This window comes from Rhodnius prolixus, unplaced genomic scaffold, assembly GCF_049639745.1.
Source record: "Rhodnius prolixus isolate KJV_2025 unplaced genomic scaffold, Rpr scaffold_3, whole genome shotgun sequence".
Classification (NCBI taxonomy): domain Eukaryota; kingdom Metazoa; phylum Arthropoda; class Insecta; order Hemiptera; family Reduviidae; genus Rhodnius; species Rhodnius prolixus.
This window is the reverse complement of record NW_027411603.1, coordinates 6,132,762-6,157,662: the sequence shown is the minus strand read 5'-3', so window position 1 is coordinate 6,157,662 and position 24,901 is coordinate 6,132,762. Positions and strand designations below refer to the sequence as shown.

The 24,901-nt window shown below is 31.8% G+C and overlaps 3 protein-coding genes and 1 long non-coding RNA gene across 16 annotated transcripts in view; 1 reads left to right on the top strand and 3 right to left on the bottom strand.

Moving 5' to 3' along the window:
* LOC141453742 (RCC1 and BTB domain-containing protein 2-like) overlaps positions 1-3,352 on the bottom strand; it is a 40,898-nt gene extending 37,546 nt beyond the window's left edge. For 7 of the 9 annotated variants that reach the window (XR_012458155.1, XR_012458156.1, XR_012458153.1 and 4 more), the window contains exons 1-3: positions 2,353-2,513; positions 1,784-1,939; positions 1,227-1,426 (exon numbers count right to left, since the gene is read on the bottom strand). Coding sequence is in view for 2 of the 9 variants with exons in the window: in XM_074127301.1 (XP_073983402.1) it covers positions 1,227-1,426; positions 1,784-1,939; positions 2,353-2,449 (453 nt within the window). In the remaining 7 variants the exon portion in view is untranslated. Of the gene's footprint in view, positions 1-1,226; positions 1,427-1,783; positions 1,940-2,352; positions 2,514-3,172 lie in introns of those variants that run through there. The other 2 variants (XM_074127302.1, XM_074127301.1) reach the window with 2 other exon arrangements.
* Positions 3,353-3,484: 132 nt separating this feature from the next.
* Positions 3,485-14,113, bottom strand: LOC141453746 (cellular tumor antigen p53-like). Of its 3 annotated transcripts, XM_074127314.1 has the most exons (10): positions 13,979-14,113; positions 13,815-13,903; positions 13,674-13,739; positions 12,500-12,536; positions 11,064-11,231; positions 10,688-10,883; positions 10,320-10,569; positions 9,114-9,255; positions 8,105-8,250; positions 3,485-6,592 (listed from the first exon to the last, which is right to left on the bottom strand). In XM_074127314.1, the coding sequence occupies exons 3-9, from the start codon at positions 13,736-13,738 to the stop codon at positions 8,152-8,154; spliced, it is 957 nt and encodes a 318-aa protein (XP_073983415.1). In that variant the 5' UTR covers position 13,739; positions 13,815-13,903; positions 13,979-14,113; the 3' UTR covers positions 3,485-6,592; positions 8,105-8,151. The 3 variants fall into 3 exon arrangements, with proteins under 3 accessions (XP_073983415.1, XP_073983414.1, XP_073983417.1); XM_074127313.1 differs by lacking the exon at positions 13,815-13,903; XM_074127316.1 differs by lacking the exons at positions 12,500-12,536; positions 13,674-13,739; positions 13,815-13,903; positions 13,979-14,113 and adding an exon at positions 11,346-11,651.
* LOC141453753 (uncharacterized) lies at positions 6,591-24,898 on the top strand. Of its 2 annotated transcripts, XR_012458165.1 has the most exons (4): positions 6,591-7,218; positions 8,331-8,434; positions 8,776-8,916; positions 24,883-24,898. It is a non-coding gene; the product is annotated as an uncharacterized lncRNA (long non-coding RNA). The 2 variants fall into 2 exon arrangements; XR_012458164.1 differs by lacking the exon at positions 24,883-24,898 and having other exon boundaries at positions 8,776-8,994.
* LOC141453751 (uncharacterized) overlaps positions 17,863-24,901 on the bottom strand; it is a 64,591-nt gene continuing 57,552 nt past the window's right edge. The window contains exons 21-22 of one of the 2 annotated variants that reach the window (XR_012458162.1): positions 24,152-24,372; positions 17,863-18,242 (exon numbers count right to left, since the gene is read on the bottom strand). Coding sequence is in view for 1 of the 2 variants with exons in the window: in XM_074127323.1 (XP_073983424.1) it covers positions 18,145-18,242 (98 nt within the window). In the remaining variant the exon portion in view is untranslated. The remainder of the gene's footprint in view (positions 18,243-24,151; positions 24,373-24,901) is intronic. The other variant, XM_074127323.1, reaches the window with a different exon arrangement.

The window sequence follows — 24,901 nt, the reverse complement described above, 5'->3', positions numbered from 1 at the left end:
TGTCCTTTTGGGTTTTTTCTACAAGATCCAATGCAAAAAGTTAGCAATCAAAATCTCTCAACATAACATTTTACTATATGGATTTTCAGTTTTTTTTTTGGTCATTTCCTCGCAAATAGAACCAAATAAATCCAAGAGAGAACTTCTCGGTAACGCAGGGATACTACACATCTTAAAAGACCATTCTATTACAGGGAATCTTTATTTAAGCCAACAATTAATATGAATAAAGTTAGGAGTTTGGAGAAAATATGGAACTTAAAACCAAGAAAATGTTCTAGGGTGCGACAAAAATTGGCCAGTTGAGGAGTATTAAATGCATAAATATGTTTTAAAAATTTAGTTTTCGAAACATAAAGCATGTTTGGAGAAGGTATTCAAACTACAGCTCACTATTTTTCTTGGCAGTGTAACACGAAATGTATTCATTTGAAAAATTATGCTGCAGAAATGTTTTTATATTGATTAGAAACAAGATTCGGTCAGAATAACATTATTCTATCCAAATGTACTGTATATAATTCAGATGTAACAGCTGGCACATCGAGAACCAATTCGAAATGTACAAGTTCTTCAAAGTTCCGTCTCAAGCACAGCATTATCTTATCGATTGCTTTTTGAGTGTTTGGTTTGTTAAAATAAAATCAATATTGATTGCAAATGAAAATTCACTATACACTATTGTATTTTTTAAGAAGAGTTTACCAAACACATCCTACAACTTACAGGTAAGTCAATCCAATATCATTGCAAGGGCTTATTAACGGTAGAGCCTAAACCGCTGGCATGCAATACGATAGCCTAGTGTTAGAGGCGAAATCCGCCAAGTTAAGAAGTATTGTGGTACTTGGTTCAATTCCCATTCAAGACCATAGATCTTATTTAATGGTTAATACAAGAATTGTATGGTCAAGTATGTTTGCTAGTTGTCTTTGTCGTCACCACGACACTTAATTTGGTAGTAACCTACATGTAAGTTTTCTAGTGTTAGTTCGAGTATCAGTTCCTATTAAAATAGTTAGAACAAGACAATGAGGACGTTCTGACCTTGTATTACTTTCAAGAAGCTTAAGTACAATAACAATGCAAAGTTTATTTAAAACAAATCATTCAACTAAAGGGAAGAAGCAGCGTAGACTTTTGTAACACCCTCTAAAAAGATAAAGTCGTGTTTTTAAGTTTTCTACACCATTTTAAAAAGAGAAAAATACATTTTCATTACTTACATTCAAATTTTCATCTAGTGCAAAAGTGCAAAAATAGCCACAACAGATCTTAGAGATTTTCTCTGGGATATCAACCCTAGATGGATAATAGTTATCCTCCTGAGTTTTATTTCCAAGTTGTCCAAGTTGATTTGCGCCCCAGGAATAAACTACACCCTCAGCATCCAAAGCTACAGCATGGGAAAAGCCGGAAGCTAAAGCTGGAAATAGAAATACATAATTTTATAAAATAAAAGTAAACACGTAGTCGATTTTTAAATTCTCTTGCAATTGGTTAAAAAAAAAAGTTTATTGAATTGGTCAAATTCGCGAAAACGGAAATATATATATATTTTTATGATTTTCTACGTCTATTTTGTCAAGAATGTTTTAGAAAAATTTATCTGCCTTCAAAATTACACTTTAGCACAAAATTAAAATTAGTTCTCTGTGCGTTTTACACCTCATTTTAAATAAATCGTTAAGAACGATTTGTAAAGCAATAAAGATATCCTTGAATTACCATAATTTTAGTAACTATGCTTGTACAATTAAAATGATCAGTATTCATTTCTTACCTATTACATTAGAAATGTTGAGTTTAGTTGGGGTAAATGTTATTTTTTTTTCGAACGGATGGCTTGCTTTGGGATTGACTAGTTCATAGTTAGTGCTCTTTTCCACTTTAAATAAATCTCCATTAGTGTTGACAAGAAATGCAACAGAATCTGGTTCTAGGAAAAAACAAAAAGTTCTTACTTTTACAAAAAAAAAGTTAATACCCAAGTTCCGGTGAGAGAGACAACACTCAGTCCATGAACAGACAAGACAGAAGACACACCAACCCTGAAATGTAATAGTATTACTTTCTAAACTAGCCCTGAAGATGACCTAGTCCCTAGGTTGAAAGCTAGGCTAAATAAATTTTACTCGACTGAAATGGCATTTATTTTTTCATCCTATTTTCTCAATAATGTAACATTATAATGCCCAAAATTTTCTATTAACTTAATTAATGTAATAAACCTTAGATAATGCTTTCAATTTCTAACCACATATTTAGTATGTTTTTATTGTGCAAGTCCCTGGAATAATTTTAATAATGTGACGATAGATAAGAAATAAAAATGTCAAATACATAACTTACTATATACATGAACTAGAACGCTCTCATTCCATGGACTATAATCCAAATCTTTCAGAATCTCCCATCTAGAAAAATCTATTTTCTGATAAGATGTCATTAATATAAAAAAAAATTAATGCGATATTCTTTCAACTTGAAAGCAAACTGTTAGAAATAAGAAGTAACTCCATTACTTAAATAAGATGAGGTATAGTTGATAAAAAGATAACTTTAAAAAAAGACCAACAAATCGATAAAAAGTGGTTTTTGTAATAATAAACAAGAATAATGAAATTGTATCTTATACTCTAACCATTGAAAGATAATATATCGCTGTAGAATTTTGGTGTATGTCAAAATTAAGCCTGAGAACATTTATTTTTGGATATTCAAATAATTCGAGAAATTGCACCATCGTTTTATCAAATGTATTGATTACATTATTCTTCCAACATATTTTAGAAAATAGAATAGAAGTGAGCACCCAATTAGAAAACTAAAGCGTTTTAATTGAGGAAGCTTAATTGCATTTGTGCAGTTATTTGAAATTTTATTTAGAAAGAAAAACGGATTCTTAATATAGCTCTAAAAACTGACAGAAAGAAAGCAGTGGTGACGTTTCTAAATCATAGATTCCCAAACTTTTATCACCAGCCAATTTCTTTTCGAAATATCATCGTCGCTCACTACAAGTGTACGTATAATGTGCTCAGTTGTTGATCACAGCCGTGAAAAATCTAGTCGAAAGTAGCTTTTTCATCTCATCGAACAAAAATAATATAGTCCACAGTCAACAAACTGTAACATCTGTCAAAATTATTGAAACTTTTACTAGACTTACCCTTCACAATCTTATCCTTCATCTTGAGACTGTTCCAGCTCAAACACTATTTTTGAAAGTGTCATACTTTCGTACAGTACTGCATTTTTATTTATTTGTTTGCTTTCTCGTCTTTTTCGCCCCCTTCTAAGTTACAATTTACTTTATTACTCAGGTAACAATTTATTCTACTAGTTGAATTGCATGTCTATCTATGTTGATGAAAAAGAAGTTTTAGATACAGTGCTGGAAACGTGTGATGACTAAATTTTCCAAAAAGAGAAAAAACTTTTCTCATATCTCAGCTTTCTGGAGTAAATCGTGAAGTCATGATTAAAAAAAAAAAAAATTTATTACTTCGTAATACATTAATTAAAAATGAACTGGTAAACTTTTAAAATACATTACAATATTAAACTACTATTTATCTTCTACATATTTCGATACATAAAAAAAACAAGAAACTATATCCTATAGTAAATGAAGCGTACTATCACACTAAAAACAAAACAAAAAAAATAAAATTACACATTTTTTCCTATTCTATTTAAGGACATAAATATATACATATTTTTATACAATTTGTTACCAAGCCAATTAATTATTCACTTTTGTGAACTTAAATAACATACATATTTCTTCCTTGCTATCAAGTATTAGCAATAACGAATAGTTGAACAAAAATTTATGCGAATAAATAAATATAATCTCAAGCAGGAAATTCAAAAAAAAAAAATCATCTTTTGTACTATTTTTCAACGCAATATTTTTAGCAACACTGCACCTCAACCGCATAAAATATCTGTCCTGTTATCCTGTTTTTATAAGATTTGCTTATCGTACAATGATTCAAAATAGTATATCTCGTAGACACCACATACTCTATAAGTAAATTTTTTTCTCAGTCTTACATAAGTTCTATAAAACAACCTTAAAATAAAATAAACTAATAAAAGTAATGCTTAATAACAACTATCTGGGAAAATTCTACAACATTGGAAGGAGTAATAATGAAATCAAACCGCCTCTATTCGTTGATATCCTAAGTCTGAGCCGAAATCCCAATTACCATAAATATCGTTAGAGCCGTAAAAGAAATCAAAGAAATAATTTTTTTAGGGCTAAGGTAGGTTAAATAACAATTACAAATTGGAAAAGCTCTAGGAACTGGAGCATAAATAACATCTACAAATTCTATTTTAAAAAAATCTTGTATGATGACTAGCACAGCAATTGCACTGTAGACTCAAAGCACATAATAGATTCTATAAGGGGTAATTGATAAAAAGGAATAAATGAACTCGTTTACCGGAGGCAGCAACGGGATCAATAAATATGACCAGCTTTTACAGATTTCAGAGGGCCCGCATATTGTCTAATAATTAGGTTGAAATCTCAAACAATAGAATATTTTAAAAAGGGCTTATATAGTTTTCATAAAAATCAGTTTAATTGCATGTGAAAAATATCTAATTAAAAAGACCTAGCTTTTAAGATTTCAGTTTAAAAAGAATTTTAGTCAAAGGTTCTAGACTGTGTCAAGTATAGGTTTCCATTTTCGTACTGTTGACGCTTCCGACTGTTGATGCACCGGAAATAACTGAGTTGAGTTCCCTGAGACCGAAGAAATGTGGTTCCTACAAAAAATGCCTGAGATATTTATACAATTAAAAAAAACGCAGGATGTTAAAATTTGACCTTCAGATTGGGTCTTTTACCAGGGAACCTCACAGCAACTTAGCGACCACAATTCCTCATTCGGAAGACAAATTTACTCAATGTATTTTTAACTTGTTTTTCAGAGCCTTTTTCAGTATACTGCCGTTCTCCAGCCAGTGTTCACTTGTTACAGACAACAGTGAACTGCAAAAGACATCTAGGGACATCTAGGAAGAAAAAAAATTAAGAGCCAGCAGATAGAATCGAACTCATGATCTCCAAGTGGGAATCTTTGTGAGCTAATCCCTTCCTCTCAAGACAATAATTTTGACCTAAAATCCTAAAAAAGAACTGGAAAGGTAACTTTTAATATTGTGAATACTCAGTTTTTCACGATTTTATCGAAAATAGCGCAACTTTACACGTTTCTATAATTTCTGAAACGTTCTCGAAAACGGTGCAATTATTTTTATTTGACCCGTAATGTAACTAATGATTACAGACCCTTTGGTTCACTGTGGCGTGGTTTTTTTTTTGGGCCTCACATAATCTAATCTAATTTAACTAACCAAGTCACTTTTTCAGAAAATACGTTTTGTAAAATATATTTCTTAAGACGTTGGAAGTTTGAAAAAGTTCAGGAACTTATAAAGTTTTATATTCAGAATTTATGTAACAACTTTATAATTTACAAAAAAAACTTAATCAGAATCAGATTAATTAGTGATTACTAGAGCATAAAGTAGTGCCTATTTTGAAGGCGGGCAAATTCTGTGTTGGGGACGGAAGCGACTAGCTAACGTACTTTAAATAAAATTCAAGACCTGGAATCGAACCACAATATATCTTAGCTTTGCGGATCTCACCTCTAATCGCTCGGGTATCGTTGCACCTAGTAATTTATTCTTTTATGATTGTTGTAAAATTAGCCGTCCTTATTTAGCCTTTTCAAAAAAAAGGTTCAATTTTAGTACTCTTTAGAGTAAGGAAAAAGCTGGTTTTATCACGACTTTACAATTTCGTAAATTATTACAATCCTAAAGCCCGTACTATTTGGCAAACGCCCTCTCTACCTTGCAATTCTTTGTAAACTTCTTGAAATCCCTCATTCGGGGTGTTTAGAAGCTTTCATCCTTCTTCTTAGAATCGTTACTTCTTAGTATTTTGAATTATAAATTAGCCTTGCAATTCCTAGAGATTTTTCACAGTGGCAGTGCACCACTATCCTCATACTCTGCTCATAAAAAAAGGTCAGGGTTTTTAAAGTGACAACTACCGAAGTTTAGTGCGTTCTTTGTCATCTTCTACTTCAATTTCTCGCATTAAAGATAAGAGCAATAATTCAGAAATGATACAATAAAAATGCCAAAGAAAACGTTTTACACATTAAGACTTAAGGTGGCTAAAATTCAGAATTCGGCTAGACCCTCCCCGAAGGCGAATAACACACGTCATAATGAAAATGTGATAAGACCAACAAAAGAACATGTTCACTTGTGTACAGACAAGTTTTACTCATATTTTCAAAAACTGGAGTGGATAAAAATTGATGTAACAATGTAAATTTGATTAAAATGTTTTGTAAATTATAAAATTAAAAATAGATGAAATGTTTAAAAATATTCAATATATTAAAAAATTAAAATTATCACAATGATTTCTTTTTTCTTTTTTTTTCTCAGAGCAAGAAACATGGAGTTGTAAACTTTTCAAGTACAACTTTTACAAACCAGAGATTTTGGCTGATGAATATATTCATTTTACTCCTCGGCATAATTTCATCTGAAAGAAAATTCAATAACTGAGAAGCTGTAATAAAGAATTAATTAATTTACCTGAAGAGCTAACTAGAATTCACTCAGCGGTGACATTTTCCCTTATATCTACAATACCGCTCTAATCATACAGAAAATAATGCTATAGGTTGCTACTTTAATTCTTTAAAATTACACATGAAACAAAAATTTAATAAAAATATAAGAATCTAAACATATATGTAAGGGTCCAGCTTTTCATAACATTTTGTAGAAAGGCATTGGGATACAGTGTTTTTAAAAGTATTATGAAATCTCAATATACTTAGTTTTTAAAACAAGAAAATAAATTTTATTTAATTTAGGTATTTTACTCTCTGAATTGTTTTGTAATCGGGGTTATAAGAATTAGGACAAGGAGGAAAAGCAATAATTAAATTACGAAAGGTGTAGGAACCGCTGAGTCGACACCGTATCATATATAAAAACTGGGCTACTGGCTGGCCAGGGTCTCACTTTTTCGGAGGGGCCAGTTGTCCAGCGGAGGAGCCAGCCGCCTTGCGGAGGAGCCAGTGGTCTTGCAGGGGAGCTCAGTGGTTCCGGCGGAAGGAACACCCATGCTGTGGAAGAGGTCCGTCGGCTGGCTTGTGGCTGGTGAGTGTAGCCCAGTAGTAATTTAATAGCGGTATTTGTTTAGCCCCAGTATGGTCGACTCAGTGGTTGCAAAGACTGAATAGGTTACTTGTAGGTGAATGAATGAATTACTTAACTTATTGATGTGTGGGGGGGGATACGTATTAGAATGTATTAGAAGCGAGGTTTTGATAGATAATTGTATAGTATATTGGATTACTTGTAGGTGAACGAATGAATTATTTATTTAACTTATTGATGTGTGGGGATACGTATTAGAATGTATTAGACGCGAGGTTAGATAGAGAATTGTATAGTATATTCAACGGGGTTGGTTTATGTAAGGGGTGGAGCGTAGGATACGATTTACTTTGGGTGTTTGTCGATAATTTGTTGTTGTTTTTCTAGTTTAATAAATAATGAAATTATCTTGAGTTGTAAATAAGAAACCACTCCCTGTTCCCTCAACGGGCGTGTCAAGAGCGGCCAGCGCCCCTTACAATATACATAAGGTTTCCTTCTAAAGCTTAACTGGAAGGCCACATTTTTTTTTATCATTTAAGACGCGTCAACATCTAAAGTTATTGGCGCCCGGAGCTTTTTTCAGTGCACTGCCAGCATCCGGACAGTGTTCTCTCGTTTCAGACAACACTGTCCATCACCGAACAGTGAGCTGTAAGAAGCTCCTAGGAAGAGAAAATCTAAGGGTCAGCAGCTGGATTCGAATCCAGCAGTACGCTAAACCGCATAGCTAATCCCTTCCCTAAGGCCACATTATTATTTTTATTTCTAAAAACAAAAAATTGTTAATAAGATTAATTTAATGTTTAAAGTTAAATATTTAAGAAAATTTACAAGTATTTATCAACATTATATCCAAAATTTGCAGCAAGTTATTTACAAGTACCTATTTAAATGTTTACCGCCGACCAAAAAAAATTTAAATAAAATTATTCACAATGTTTCAAGTAGATCGACTGTTTGTTCAATAGATTTAATTTTTTCTTTCAATTCTCTTAATTCTTTTCGTAATTTTTCAATAATTTCCTCTTTCTGAAACAGACAAAACAAAAATAAATTTAAATTTGGAAAAAGATGCAATCCGTAAAATTTTTGTTTTCTTTTCTGTTAAGGCTGTACGTGGAATTGGGCGAAACTGATACCATAGTTTAAGCCAAAAATTAAATGTTAGCTTCGTCATCTAGCAGAGTAATGCCTGGAAAGTGTCAGTTTGAAGGTAAGTTTATTTCAAATAAGGTTAGGCCAACATAAAGAACCTCTGGAGCTTTGAATGTATGTGAATGCTTAAGTTGTTGCTAGTAAAAGTGTTGTAAGGTGTTCTAATAAGATGCTGGAGCTGGATTCAGTTTTTGGTCTGCATCACGAGAAAGGAATCTCGTACAACAGAATGGCCCCTAAATATAGCTTTCAAAGACTTCTGAACAGACATGGCCGCCACGATCAGCATTCTGTGTGGGGGTATAGGGCAAGCTAGTTAATATTATTGGTAGTGGTAGTTGTATTATATATTATGTTCAGATCGCAAGGCAAAATGTAATAATAATTATAATATTCTAGGGCCATCATCTTTTCATATAAGCAGGCGTCCAGTTCTAGTTGCACCACCTAGCATAACCGTTGAATCTACGAATGCAGGAAAGTCTTCGGATCAAACCGTTATTCATGCTTGGAATATTTCTTAAAGAGAATACAACAAAAGTACGATTTATTTAGTATATTAAATATTGTTATATAACTATTGTATTAGAAAAGAAACGTGTTTATTATCCGGTAAGATTAGATTATTTTCTTCAAGATTCCAAATTATGCTAAATCTTATTGAGCTTATCTCTCTTTTCTTCAGTCTAGTTCTTTTAAAATTAAAGATATTTAAAAAAATATCTTACTAAACTTACATTTGAAAGTGGATCCTCTTCCACTTGTAACATACAAACTGTACGGTTATCTTTAAGTAAATCACGTTCCATTCTATCTTTATCGCGTTTTGGGCAGCTGCAAATTTTCACCGACATTGTACAACGACCCATCACATTTCCACTAAAAAGTTTAAAAAATAAAATTAATAATTATAATGCAATTTTAATGGCAAATAATAAAATGGTGAAAAGGGAAGGAATTTGCTCGATGGTTAGCGAATACTAGATTCCAACGCGGAGAACCCGGGTTCGAATCCAGCTGCTAGCTATTAGATTTTTCTCTTCCCTAGGAGTTTCTTACAGCTCACTGTCAGATAATGGAGAGTATTGTCAGCAATGAGAGAACACGGTCCAAAGGCCGGCAGTGCACTGAAAAAAGCTCCCGAAATAAGTGAAAAACTTCGTATTTAGAGAATAGAACTAATTAAAATAAAAATAAAAAACCTGAAGAATTATTCAGAAATAGAATAATAGACATTTACTGTAAAAAGTGAGAGGAAAAATTATCAATATTACTTTTTTTCCTTCAAAGTTTTAATGATTCGGTAGACGAATTCTAACTTAGACCAAAGGCTACCCATAGATTGTTGGTTATTGAATTTAAAATATTAGATTATTTTGAGCTTTAAAAGTATTCAAATTAAGAAGCAAATTAAAACTGCGAAGATATTTATATTTAATTTTTTACGAATGACTTTTTTATATTGTAAATTGAAATATACATAAATCTAAAAATAAATGGTTGAATTTAGCCATCAAAAAAGGCCTATATTTTCAAGCCTGTTGGCACAACATTCATTACACTTTTCACCATTCACAATTCATTTGCCAGATCAAACTCTTGGTTTATGTTAGAATCCTATATCTATCTTCAAATCGATCTACTCGCCACTCTACTATAAAAGTTGTAACCTACCTAAGAAATAGTTCTGTTGATTTTTGTACATCCAATTTTTCTATATTAGCTTTAAGTAATGAAGAACTTAATTTTTAAATATCCGACAGCTCATTCAAATATCTAATCCTAAATTTCAATAAAAGAGGATACACAGCAATAAAATGTATTCCTCGCCATTAGATCTATTACTGAGAGCACTTTCTATTTCTTAATCTCCATTGACCTTTGCAAAAACACAAATAATGTAATAAATAAAAACTATAATTAGCAATGTATGCAGCACTTACGATGATGTTTCCAACGTAAATAAAACTTTAACTGGTCTTCTTTGCATCCCTTTTGGGCAACTTGTTTTACAAGCAAATGAATAAAGAACGGTAAACGACCGAGATCCAGCCGGTAGTTTACTTAAGGGTACAATTACACTATGCCTTTTGCTTTGCGGATCGTAAGAGTACATAGTACCAGATGAATGAGCTCTCACAATGTGGCCAGCGTTGTTGAAGTTCGGACATCTACATACGTTGCCTTGATGGGCTGAGAGCAATAAAAACAAAAAAATAATAAAAGGCAAGAAAAAACATTTTAAACGTATTATATAACAATTTCATGGTTAACAGATTAATTATACGAGGATAACTGCCAAATTATTTACCTTTTCTATCAGGATCATCTTCCATAAAATGCATATCACACCTTTCAACAGGTTCTCGTATGTAGTCGGTACAAGTATACACGGGCATTGCCCTAATGTACAGTCCTTGTTCATAACCTTCTATATGATTTAAGTTAAAATTTACCATTAACAATTTGTGTATGTTTATGAAAACTTGATTTAACAGACTTGAATACTGAAAGAGAGAAAAGAAAATATCAATCAGCAGCCAAACAAAACACCCTCAAACAATTCTAGAAAGTTATTTTAACTTTAGTTTCCATAAATACTAAGTTTCATGCTGAATTTTTTTTATAAACTCCAATAGAAGATTTAAAAAATCTACATACTAACATATATGAATTCATTCATTTACCCCAAAGGATGATTTAATTAATCCACTTCCTCCGTTGTTTTCAGTCACATGAACGCTGAAATTATATATACCAGTAAACTCTTCTAAAGAAGGTACATCATCTGAATTCATTAATGGTATAGCAAAAGTTTCATTTCTCTGTGTTGAATCACATTTTTGGTCATAATCCTATAAGCCCCCAACAAACTTTGATTAATCTACATTTCAATAATTAAAAAAAAAATCCATTTCTTTTAAATAAACAAAACTCATTTAAAATTTATAAAAAACATTTAAACTTACACATTTAATTTCCATTACACGTTTGGATAAACTACCTCCTCCGAAATGAAATTTTTACAAGAGGTAAAAACTACCAACGGTAAAACTTGTTTCCGTAAAATAATCAAACAACAATTGAATTAAAATTCTTCTCGTACGAATGATTTGTACCGGATGCCAACATGGCATCAGAAAAATTTCAACTTACACAAATCTATGCAAAATTGGTCGGTTAACCTCTTGCCAGGTTAGCTAACTATAACCATGTTGGAAGTTTCCTCTTATGGAATTCATAACTCTTATCAGCTGAACATTGTTGAAAATATTTCAGTTTTATTTTTTTAAATATTTTCAAAATAAAATATATGTATATTAAATGAATATATTTATACAACTGTATGTATTATGTATGTAATTTTTTTTTCTTCCCGACAAAAAGTTATATAGCCACTAAACAATTGGAATTGAAATACAAGTTTTTCATATTTTACTTTAACATAAACTATGTTACGAATCTTCAATAAATTGATCAGCATTCTCTGTGGGCGAACTTTTGTATTGAAATTAAGGAAATTAAATGGGCAACCATCGAATTCTATAATTTAATTTTAAACTACAATAATTCACAAGATGACGTTAAAAAAATACGGTCATTACATTCGGATCAATTTTTTTTCAAAATCAAAAAACTTTTGTAATAATATTAATTACTAATGTAGGAGAGAAAACACAGCCATGTTCTGAAAAAAAGAATTGAAAACGATGATGCTTCATGGACTGCATGTATCAGGAAATAAATTTGTAAAGTAACTACAACAGAGTATTCCCCGGCAGATTGGTCGGAGAACTGGCATCGGCAGCAAGGCGAAGAAAATTGCACCATTGAGGAAAACTCCCAAGCATTAAAGCTATCCTTTCTACTTCGCACGATAAAAATCTGGGACTAAAACCTTGATTTAAATGGGCCAATTCCTTCAAAGCTTTCTTTAGCCCTTTTAAAGCTCAACCACATCTAAAGTAAGACTGCAGTGTGGAACCTTCATATCCAGCGTCTGATACTGGTGGAAACCAATACAATAAAATAGGTAGTTCTACTTCATAAACTCAGAAGGCCATTCTTAATGAATTTAAACAATTTGTTAACTGTATAATTAACCATAAAAATAATAACTTACAGAAGATTCAGTCAAAAATCCGTCCCCCGAAGAAATTCTGTAACAAATTGAATAACAAGTCTTCATATATTATAAACCTCTTTATGATTTGTTGCTAAAAGAACTGCTTATTTCAACAATTATTGCTTTCCTAGCAATAGGGGTGTTTTAGTTAAATGCCTAAGCACAACTATAAATTTTCACTTTTAGGACGCCGAATGATTTGTACTCAATTATTAAATTATAATACATATTTGGAAATGAATACTTACGGGTAAAAAGATGGTTTTCCTTTGAAAAATACAACTAAAAATAATTCATACGTAACAATCATATATTATGATTGTTGAATATAGCTTCGTACTACCTAGAGTTTGCTGCAACACATGATCTGTATAGTTCGGAAACGTTATACATTCAAAAAAAAATTCAAGAATTGTACTGAATGGAGATAAGTAGTTCACTAAAACAAAACACTAAATCTATCTACTGGATAGATAGATTAACTCCGTCGTTGCCAAGAAAGAAACCATCATGATGGGAGATAAGAAATGTACTATTTGAGCATGAAAATAAATTAAGCCAGGGATTACGAAAAGTAGACCCTTATTAGGATTAGCAAGAGAATAGACTCAAAGAAACCTTGAACAATGTGTTATGTGATAAGAATATAACTTGAAAATAAACATTTATAACGCTAGTGTGTAAGGGCAATGAGTTATGTTGAGGATATATGGCCTTCGCAAAAGGCTACGCAAGACTCTTCAAATTTGACAAGAGTTACAAATTTTAATAGTCGGAAAACAATGTCGTCTGAAAAGACAATTTTGAAGACATTAATAGTCAGTCATGTTCAAAAGATAAGTCATGAAAGATTGCCGAAAAGAAAAAAATACGTCAACAAATGATAAAAAAGGCATTTTTCAAGGCACTTTTAACATGCGTATGTTTGTAAAAATAATTTGACACCCACATCATTTCCAGTTTGCTTTTCTTGAACTTATATTAAAAAAGCTGGGCCAAAGTTAACGGTAAAGAAAATAACTCAGAAAAAAGAAAAACCTGGTCAGACAAACTTTTCAAAAAATTAAGAGAGCCGATAGGCTCTAAGAACAATGTAAAATACGAGAATGTTTTTTTATTTACAACCAAAAAAACTTAACATTTTAAAAAGATGAAAAATTGGAAAACTCACTCATTTAATAAATACTTGTAGTCCTGAGAAGTAAATAATGATGATTCTTGATTAAATGCGTCCATGCTGAAATGTACAAATAAAATTCTAATAAAATCTAAAATAGTAATTTACTTCATTAATTTGAAATTTTTTCCATACTTTAAAAAAAAAAAAATGAACCACGTTGCTCTTAATTAGATAGAATAACTATTGCGTGCGATGCATTTAAATAAACAGTCGAGTATAGTCTAAAATACGAGATTTGAATGGATAAATTCATTCTGATTATTGAAAATTGGAATTAAAAACAAAAAAAGAAGTACCTAATTAGTTAATGAAGTATCACAGTCTATTTTTAGAATAATTTTACACAGCTCTATTGTGTAGCTTTTCGAGAATAAATGCTCATTAGTCCATGTGGCTTAGTACTGGTCTGACAATAATACAAAATATAAATCCTAAAAAATACACATTATAAAGTCCGACTTCATTCTGTACAAAGCATTGAAATTAGTTTTATAATAACTGTTTATTTAAAATTTTATTTAATGGCAATATTAATGAATGTTTAAGACCATTTAAAAGATTTTAATTTTTTTTAAGTTGATATAAAAAAAAAAAAGTATAATAAAATTAGACTAGCGTGAATAATCACACAACTATATTTTCATATTTGTATCAAATTTACTGTAGATATGCAATTTTTTATTAAAACTTATTAAATACCACTAAGTAAAATATTATGTTCGTTTCAATCTTCCACCATTGACTTACTCCGTAAATAAATGATTTGAGATTATCTAAGACCAATTGAAGAAGTGTGGTTCTACAAAAATTTTACGTTATGTCTTGGAACTATATCTCAAAAAATAATTGAAGTCTAAACTTTAAGTACCTTCTTAAAATGGACCTGATGACGGAAATTTAGCGATCAAAATCGAGAACACATTTCATTCGCTTAGAATACCTCTTTTTTTTTTCTTTTTTTAAGAATATCGATTTTAGGCCAGTTTTAGAGGGTATTACATATGTATGTTTGATGTGTGAATTTATCAAATTTAAAGAGTTAGTAAAAATTAAACATGTCCGCACGAGTTTCACTATTTTTTTTTCATACCCCAAAATTATGTTTTAAAGGAAAAACTTGAACACTCTAGAAAAATGTTGAAAATAAAAGTTAGACGGTACGCACATACATGGACAGAAAGAAAGAGAGGGGAAATGTATCTAAACCATTTTGCTCACTCAGGGGAGAGCTCGGTTATTTCGACGGAAATTGCCAGTGAAAACCCCAAAATAAAAAAATCCGCATAATTAGAAACCTTTCTTCCAAGTAATAACTTGGAAAAGTAAAAACATGATTTGGATTTTCTTGACACATTATACACTGACTACATGCACTCACTTTTCTACATAAGCATTTTCCAAAAAGAACAAGATTTAAGAAAGTTATTTCTAAGAATGAGAACAGTTAAATTCTCCACTAAAATTGCCGTTGCGGTGTAAATTGCGTGTTTCTAAATATCTTCATAGCCAGAATCCGTGAAATTTGATGTTTTCTTCAAAATTACTTGACGGATGCTAAAAGACTTTTGCAATTGGAACTTGCGTCATAAAAGGGTCTTTTATCACTATGGTTTGGCACTTTTCTCAGAAACGTTGAGTTTAAGGGCTGTGAGACACGCTTCCGTTCACAATATCATTTTATTGCAGTATTTAAATTAGATATAAATTTATTATTATTGTGCAGCAGCAGACTCTGATAGCTCGAGCAGGTGTTCCTCAGGGCAATGTCCTAGGTCCTCTTCTTTACTCCTTATATACAGCAGATATACCGCAACATCCAAATACCATCCTTTCCACCTTTGCTGACGATACCCTGCAATCTTATCTCCTCATTCCGATCCTCTTATCGCTACACGAGCTCTACAAATATACATCAACCACTTTACAGGACTGGCTTTTCAAATGGAGAATCAAAACTAACGCTACGAAATCAAAATTTATAGTATTTACTCTCACAAGACGGAAAATCCTACCTCCCATCATCTTGAACCAAACTCCTATACCAACTGTAGACAAAGTACGCTACCTTGGACTGTACCTAGACAAACGGTTGACATGGAATCCTCCATACTAGACTGAAAAGACAAGAAACTGATAAACGCTATAAAACTTCTCGCCAGACTACTTGACAAACGTTCAAAACTTTACCTACATAACAAAAAACTCTTATATCTAGTAACTGTTACTGCGACCTATTTGGTCATACGGCATTGAAGTCATAAGGCTAAGCGTTCCAACTCACCTACGCTTTACAGTCAAAAATACTTCGAAAACTTCTTAACGCTCCGTTCTATCGTATGTATCTAACCTCACACTATTCATAATGACCTAAAAATCCCTTTTTCATTACAGATCTTGCTAACACTCGTTTTCTCAAATTTCATTCCTCTACAGCAGCTCATCCTAACCCTTTCATAGAACACCTATCTTCTTCCACATTACCAGGTAATCCTCTAAGGAGAGTGAAGAGAAGAGATGGCCTCGTGATCTACAGCAAAGCACGTTACTGGAGTGACACCACTGGGTGCCTTTTCCACTCGTGATTTTCTTTTTTATCAGGTACCATATTTGCTTGTTGCAACAACCGTTGCAGTGGTAAATTCCAATAAAAGATTTTTAAAAAAATTATTATTAAACTGTACATAATTACAAAAAAATGAATTACCAATTAATTATAGTGAACATGAAAAAGTGTAAGAGTCGTCTTCTTCTTTTCTTTTCTTTAAAGTACAAATTTTGATTTTTAAGAAAATTTAATCACAATAACTGTTGTTTGAAAATTCAAATTTCCAAAATTTGATACGTAATTTTCGTACAGAAATCAATAAAAGTTTTTTTTTAAATTTTTTTCTTGTTAAATACATACATATATACAAACCTAATGCAGTATGAAAGAGTAAAAAAATAAAAAAAATCTGTACGACATTAATAATTACATGTGTGTTGAATGTTTGAAATATTTCCAGAGGGGGTAAGTCGTTAGGGATACTTTGGGGTCTCGTGAGGCTCTTAATTGTAGGGTGTTGGGAATTGACCTCTGACTTGGCTAGATAGAGGTCAGGCACGATGTATTGTCTATAGACTTCAACTGCCGGGCCTCGTGGCTATCCGCACCGCCCTCACTTCCAAATATTACAATCATTTTTCCAACTCATCCAATCTTCAGAGATCTATGTTATTAGTATCGTTAATTTGCCTCAACTATTTCTAAAATTATTACTATTATACATACATATAAAATTATTAAATTCATTTCAAAAAAAAATCTTCACTCACGAAAAACTATTACAATTTCAATGGCCAAATGTTACCTCATCCAAAGAATTACTACTGCATTAATACAAATTTTCCAGTAGTGAAGCAACATGATCATGAAAACCTAAACGTTAGAAATTGATCTCTTTCTCTATAATTATTTTCACAGTGACTGTTGGGTGGGGCCAACAGAACGTGACGTTTCAAATTTTATTTAAATGTATAAAAACAGGTTTTGTGGTTCTTTAATACTTCATGTACTTAAGTGCAAATGGTCGAAGCGATACTAGAAACTGTAAGTACAGATACCAAGTTAAGAAGTATCAAAATAGTAGGATTTTTTTTTTTTTCTGAGATTTTTCAATTTTCAGAGATTCTGTTGGCACTCTAAATAGTTACTGCGAATTCAAGTATTTTTTAACAATTTTATTAACGGTGGAAATTCAATTTTAACTATATGATACGTTCGCAACATAATTATCTTCTTATCCGCATAAAGATAATACGTCTATCTATGACGAGCTTAATTCCCCTTCCCCTCGCAGAAGTTTCTCTATATTTTATTGAAACGGATATTGAAACTTAATGAAATCTTTTTAAATGTTATTTCTTTTTAAAAAATGTAAATATATTTAATAATGTTTACATGATTATAAAAATAAAATAAACGGAAATCGAAAACAAAAACCTTATTATCGTTAAGTACATGGTACTTTATAGGACGTTAGTTTTTATAGAGCTATTATTTGTAAGATATGTATATAAAGGTATCTAAATGTTGTAGGTAGCAATGAAATATATCAGCCTTTCGTCCGGATATCTCAGCCGGATATTCACCCGGAGAATAAGATCTACTGGCTAACATCTTATAGAAATGGTTGCGTGGTCAAAACAATATTCTCAAGAGTTCCACTATTTGTAGTATATTCCTGCCAATATAATAGTGTTATTCAACGATATATTTATGTTGCTATTTATTTTATTATATCTCTAAACCGGTTATTTCTTTGTTTTTTAATAACAGGACTTTATTAAAATTGAAATAGATACCGCTACGAAGGGAAAGGATTAGGATAAGTATTCAGTGATTGGACTATTATTGGGGAGATCCTGGATTCGAGTGATACTGAATTCACTTGTTAGAATCTCTTAAGTACCACGAGCTCTGTTACCGAAGAATACTGTGATGACTTTTTGTCGTAATCAAAGAACATTGTTCGAGGACTGAGTGCCTGCCAATGACTTCAAGTGTTGACGCGCTGTTCACTGAAAAACAAAAAAAAATCTTAATTGATCTTACGGATCGAAGCATCTCCTGCAGCAAAAAGGCAATATCACAGTAATTATCCTGATAATTAGGATAATATTAAAGAAGATTAAATGAGTCGCTAAAACTTTCGTAAAAAAAAGAATGGAATGTTTTCAACTTGTTTTTGAAACTTTTCTTAGGAAAAACAAAACCCCAAAAAATTTTATGTTTTTGTATGCAAAGAGATTATTTGGAATTCCTTTGACTTACCAAATCATTTATTGGGAATGACTGTGTAATTCTACTAGATGAAGAGTTTAAATATTATAAAAAAAATTGTAAACATTCCTCCAATTTTAGTATATACCAAAAATATATGTTATACAGTTTAAAATCACCGAAAGGTCACAAATAAATGAATACATTTGCATAAAGGAAATGTTATCCCAGCATTAATAAAAGCACAATTATCAGCAATAATAAATACTCAGATAGGAAAAGGAGGATACCACCAATGAAACTTTGGCCAAGATCTTTTGTTATTTTAAAGGTCACACATAACAACATTTGTTCGTTTTCTTAAGAAATCTTAAGATATATTTAAGTAAATAAAAAAAACCTTTTGGACATTGGATCCACAAATAATTGTAAGAGATTTGTGGAGAACACATACCACATTCTATGTAATTTTTTTTTTTTTTTTTTTTTTTTTATAAAAATTACATTAACTTTCAGATATTTTAATACTTTTTCTATTTTTTAAAAAATGCTTACACCAACATACATCAATGATTTTGTTTATTTTATTTATTTTTATTTTTAAATAAAAATTGTTGGTTTAAGTTCATTCTTCGATTAAAGTAATTGTTATTTTATGTTGTAGTCAAACGTTTATAATAATAGGTAATAATTATCTGGCTTTATCGCAAATAATATAGTTTTCTTCAATTACATTCTCAATCTAGGTATTCATCCCACAATGTTGTATATATGTAATATAAAATGAATAAGATATGCATATTTTTAGGGCAGCTAATTATACCAGTATTTTACTATAAGTAAAATTAGGGGGACTAAATTAAATTACAATTGAGAAATCAATAATTGTTGAATAATCTACTTGTTATTATCTGTGTATTATTTGTGCTCACGAATATTTCGGTAAGATGAATTCAAGACAGTAGCCGACTCTAACTTTGTCTTTTTCTACTTTAACATGCATGTACGTATATGTGATTGATCATAATTATAACAAAAAAATATTATAAATGAAGTGGCCAGCATAAGGGTCTGTGACATCTAATAAATTCTAAAAAATATTAATGAATATTAATGCAGTAAAATTACTTAAATATTAATGAAGAATTAATGAAATGTTGGGTGCTTGCTGATTTGTGTACCTTTTGGCGTTTAATCAACCCTTATACTTAACATTTTAAACTGTAAGTTTTTGTTAAAGAGATTTTTGTACCTTTTGGATGGATTTTCCTTTTTGTCTATTTTGCAAAGTTACATATCTGCTTTACAGATTTTTTTTTTAATTTGGAATAAGCATTTCTATCATTATAACCTGATAAGGTGTTAAGTCGGAACCGTAACTACCACTGGAGAGATCTTTTTAAAGAATGATTATAGTTGCCATCCTCTATAACAATTTTTTTTTTAAAAAAGCGTTTTGAATAACATAGGAAGATATTTGTACGTAAATAACAAAATTAAACTGCGATTTCAGTACTTCCCTTTAAGAGGAGTAAGAAAAATAAACTGCGATTGCAGTACTTCTAGGCAAAGAGACAAAGATTTTTTAATCGAACGACAATTCATTGATTTAAATCAATCAAAGGAGATAAAAAAAAAAAAAAGAATGCCACTTGCATGCATTGATTACCTTCCAGATAGCATCCTCAGCGCTATCTGAGTATGCGCTCACATTTTCTAGCTGCAATGGAAATGCAATTTACGTACTTCCAATATTAATCCTGGACTTTTTGGAACTGATTGTGCTGCTTGTTAGCGGCCATAATTAACGAACTCTTCAGTCAAAAAAAGTAGTAGGTTAATCTCCAGCAAAGGACATTAAGAATTGTCCAGAAATGCCAAACTACAACTGGAGTGGCCCTCCTACCCACATCAGCTGATAACTTACCAATCCAATTTGGGCGAAAATATTTGATTTAGAATAGAATCAATAACAAAGGGAGTAGCGGAATAAGAGGGGTCTGGCGGCCCCCACCGATTTTGAAACAATCGACCCAAAAACTTTGGAGGAGACCGAAAAAAAATTTTTTGAAATTTTTTCCGACCCTCTCCAACCCCACAAAAACCCGTAAACGAGAAAAATGTGTTTTTTTGATATTTTAATTTTTTTCGAGCGTTCTAATCCTTTTAAAGCGGTTACAACGCAACTAAAAATTTATTTTGGATGTGTAGATGTTCCCTGAATTTTTTCGGTTTTTACTGTACAGTTAAATGAAGTGAAACATAGCTTTGAATCCAAAAAAATCGTTAAAAATCGGGATTTTTTAAAAACAAGTCTTCGGCATTTTGGGCTGACTCGATGGAAAATGACGGCCTAACTATGGTTGAAAGATACACTCTTACTCTACAAAATGGCGCAATTGAAACTCAATTTGGTTGCTTGTTGTCTGCGATAACTCAATTTGAGTAAAACGCGAATTTAAAAGGTATGCGATTTTGGCCTATAAAATAAGTCACAATTTAATTAAACAAAAAAGCACCAAAAATAATGTTCGTATAAAGGTATTCTAAATCGCTGATCAAGAATTTGATGTCAAAACCATGTTTCGACAATTGACAGCTGTTAAAAATGCTGTCAACAAAAAACGAAGAATTCATTTTTTTTCAATTTTTTTTAAATGCACGGATAATTGTTTTTATTTTCAATTCATTGAGGTAATTATAATCTTGAATTTGATGATAAAAGTATATGTTGATAAAACGTCATATAACATTTTTTTAGTTTGATTTTGTCGAAGATGTTAATTTTTTGAAATTTTTTTTCGCTAAAACAGAGATGCCACCAAAAAAACGAAAACTTCCAAATGATGAATGAATGATGAACCTGTAAAAAGGATCTTCAAATCTTTTTCTGTCATTTCGGGAAAGTCTGATACATCGTCTGATGTCAATGGTTTGAAGATCCTGATGCTGACAAGTTTGAGAGTTCTGATAATTGTCGTTCCACACGATCTTGCGGAAAAGTTTCGTGATGACTGTGGCTTGTTGATGGTAAATTCGGATCCGCACTGACTAGACGAGTTGAACGACGACATTTTCCGCACAGAACGTTTCCTACATCCACTTCTTTGTCCAGTTCAACCGAAAACAAGTTGGCTTCTTCTTCTGAAGTAATGACTTTTTTTTGCCCGGTGCCGTATCGCAACAGTAGGTCGCATTTTATGCACCTTTCATCATTTGGAAGTTTTCAAATCCAATTCCTCGGATTCGAATCTACCATCAACAAGCCACAAGTAGATTATTCAACAACAATTATTGATTTCTCAATTGTAATTTAATTTAGTCCCCCTAATTTTACTTATAGTAAAATATTGGAATAATTAGCTGTCCTAAAAATATGCATATCTTATTTACTTTATATTACATATATACAACATTGTGGGATAAATACCTAGATTGAGAATGTAATTGAAGAAAACTATATTATTTGCGATAAAGCCAGATAATTATTACCTATTATCACAAACGTTTGACTACTACATAGAATAACAATTACTTTAATCGAAGAATGAACTTAAACCGACGATTTTTATTTAAAAATAAAAATAAATAAATAAAATAAACAAAATCATTGATGTAAGTTTTTTATAAAAAAAAGTTTTGAATTTTTTAGCCTCATAATTTTTTATAACGTTTTTCTTTCTAACCTGTAATTAATAGTTTGATTATTATAAATAACTAGATATAACAGTCAATCTGCAGGGCTACTTGAACAAATATTTTGTAGACGAAAATGGCCAGCATAAGGGTCTGTAGTTATGATATTTGAAAGAGAGAAGAGCTTTTTAAAAAAATTTATTTAACAGCAAAAATAGATGTTAACACTCGGAGGGTTTGACATGAATACAATCGCAGGAGAGCGTGTAAAATGATTAAGAGTACATCAGAACATGAGCATAAGCAGCGTAAGAGCGTAAGAGCATACGAGAGTAATGTGGGAAAAATAAGTGTATATATTAATGTGATTCTGCGGAGTCAGCTCGAGGTGTCAGGCTCGTGATGGTAGATTTGAATCCGAGGAATTGGATTTGAAAACTTCCAAATGATGAAAGGTGCGTAAAATGCGACCTACTGTTGCGATACGGCACCGGGCAAAAAAAAGTCATTACTTCAGAAGAAGAAGCCAACTTGTTTTCGGTTGAACTGGACAAAGAAGTGGATGTAGGAAACGTTCTGTGCGGAAAATGTCGTCGTTCAACTCGTCTAGTCAGTGCGGATCCGAATTTACCATCAACAAGCCACAGTCATCACGAAACTTTTCCGCAAGATCGTGTGGAACGACAATTATCAGAACTCTCAAACTTGTCAGCATCAGGATCTTCAAACCATTGACATCAGACGATGTATCAGACTTTCCCGAAATGACAGAAAAAGATTTGAAGATCCTTTTTACAGGTTCATCATTCATTCATCATTTGGAAGTTTTCGTTTTTTTGGTGGCATCTCTGTTTTAGCGAAAAAAAATTTCAAAAAATTAACATCTTCGACAAAATCAAACTAAAAAAATGTTATATGACGTTTTATCAACATATACTTTTATCATCAAATTCAAGATTATAATTACCTCAATGAATTGAAAATAAAAACAATTATCCGTGCATTTAAAAAAAATTGAAAAAAAATGAATTCTTCGTTTTTTGTTGACAGCATTTTTAACAGCTGTCAATTGTCGAAACATGGTTTTGACATCAAATTCTTGATCAGCGATTTAGAATACCTTTATACGAACATTATTTTTGGTGCTTTTTTGTTTAATTAAATTGTGACTTATTTTATAGGCCAAAATCGCATACCTTTTAAATTCGCGTTTTACTCAAATTGAGTTATCGCAGACAACAAGCAACCAAATTGAGTTTCAATTGCGCCATTTTGTAGAGTAAGAGTGTATCTTTCAACCATAGTTAGGCCGTCATTTTCCATCGAGTCAGCCCAAAATGCCGAAGACTTGTTTTTAAAAAATCCCGATTTTTAACGATTTTTTTGGATTCAAAGCTATGTTTCACTTCATTTAACTGTACAGTAAAAACCGAAAAAATTCAGGGAACATCTACACATCCAAAATAAATTTTTAGTTGCGTTGTAACCGCTTTAAAAGGATTAGAACGCTCGAAAAAAATTAAAATATCAAAAAAACACATTTTTCTCGTTTACGGGTTTTTGTGGGGTTGGAGAGGGTCGGAAAAAATTTCAAAAAATTTTTTTTCGGTCTCCTCCAAAGTTTTTGGGTCGATTGTTTCAAAATCGGTGGGGGCCGCCAGACCCCTCTTATTCCGCTACTCCCTTTTCCAAATTTGATTTTCTTTTTTTTTCAGAATTCTGTGAGTACAGAAAAGCAAGTATAGGTGTGAAATAAATTTATTTTTTTTATTTTTGTAGAACATGACAGAAAGTAGAAGGTTTGTGGAAATCTATCACGACGTGGGAGGAATGAACTCTGGTTCAGTACATTCTTATAATTTGACTCCTTTGGGCTATACATGAATACTGTGTAATCTAATTGCAGATACATTCTCTTTAAGACGCTATTAATAAATAAACTTCAACAATAAAAATTGATGACGACCTCTTACACGACTTACTGTTTACATTCCTACTCAATTTTGTTTATACTTGAATTTTTTTGTTTACACATACAAAACAATTAATAAATAAAAACTAGAAAACTTACTCGGGCTATGTGAAATGATCTCGGCCATGCACAGAGACTGCCCATGGTCAACGGCCTTACCGTATTTGTCTGCATACTGAACATAAACTCAATGGTTCTCGCCCAAAGTTTTGAGCCGAGCAGGCCATTCGGACGATCATGGGCCTTTTGTCGGGTCAGCGTAGACTGAGTTAACATTTGCCTCGCATGGGTCTGGCAGTACACGGACTATGTAGGTTTGTCTGAAAGAAGAAGAAGAAACAGTACTTCATGCATTGCGAACGTATTTACTGTCAGTGTGAAAGACATTTATGGGTGAGGATTCTTAACAATTAAACTCGTGACTTCAACCTTTTTTACCCAGGACTCCCACTCCAAAATCTTTAAAAAGTTGGAGGGAGCCAAAAAAAAACAATCCCTGGAGTCAAAGACTGACTGCTCGATCCACAGGGAATCCAATCAAAACTTACGTTAATTTGCAGGGTTTTGACTGTGCACTTTGACCTCAAAGAACTATTGTGTCCCCACTTTCTGGTAGCAAATTCCTACAGCATCCCCTCCAGTTACTGGTGACGAAAAAAATCCCAGAATTGAGAGGGTTTCAAGGATGGTATGTCCTCCTCCAACACTTTTTTCTTTCTTTTTAGTTCAGGTGATTTTCAAGTTAAATTGAGTTCATGTTCAAGTATGCAGACAAATGGATTACTATTACCACACTGATGCAGGAGTTAAGCTATTTAATTTTGTTTCAGGAGTTCAAACCTTAAAACT

What these genes read in the sequence shown, in the direction of transcription:
- LOC141453746 (XM_074127314.1), bottom strand. Translation starts at nt 13,738, where the DNA reads ATGGACGCATTTAATCAAGAATCATCATTATTTACTTCTCAGGACTAC. An exon ending in GATTTTTGACTGAATCTTCT is followed by an intron (nt 11,232 to 12,499) that starts GTAAGTTATTAT and finishes GGGGGCTTATAG; the next exon opens with GATTATGACCAAAAATGTGA. An exon ending in TAATTAAATCATCCTTTGGG is followed by an intron (nt 10,884 to 11,063) that starts GTAAATGAATGA and finishes TCTCTCTTTCAG; the next exon opens with TATTCAAGTCTGTTAAATCA.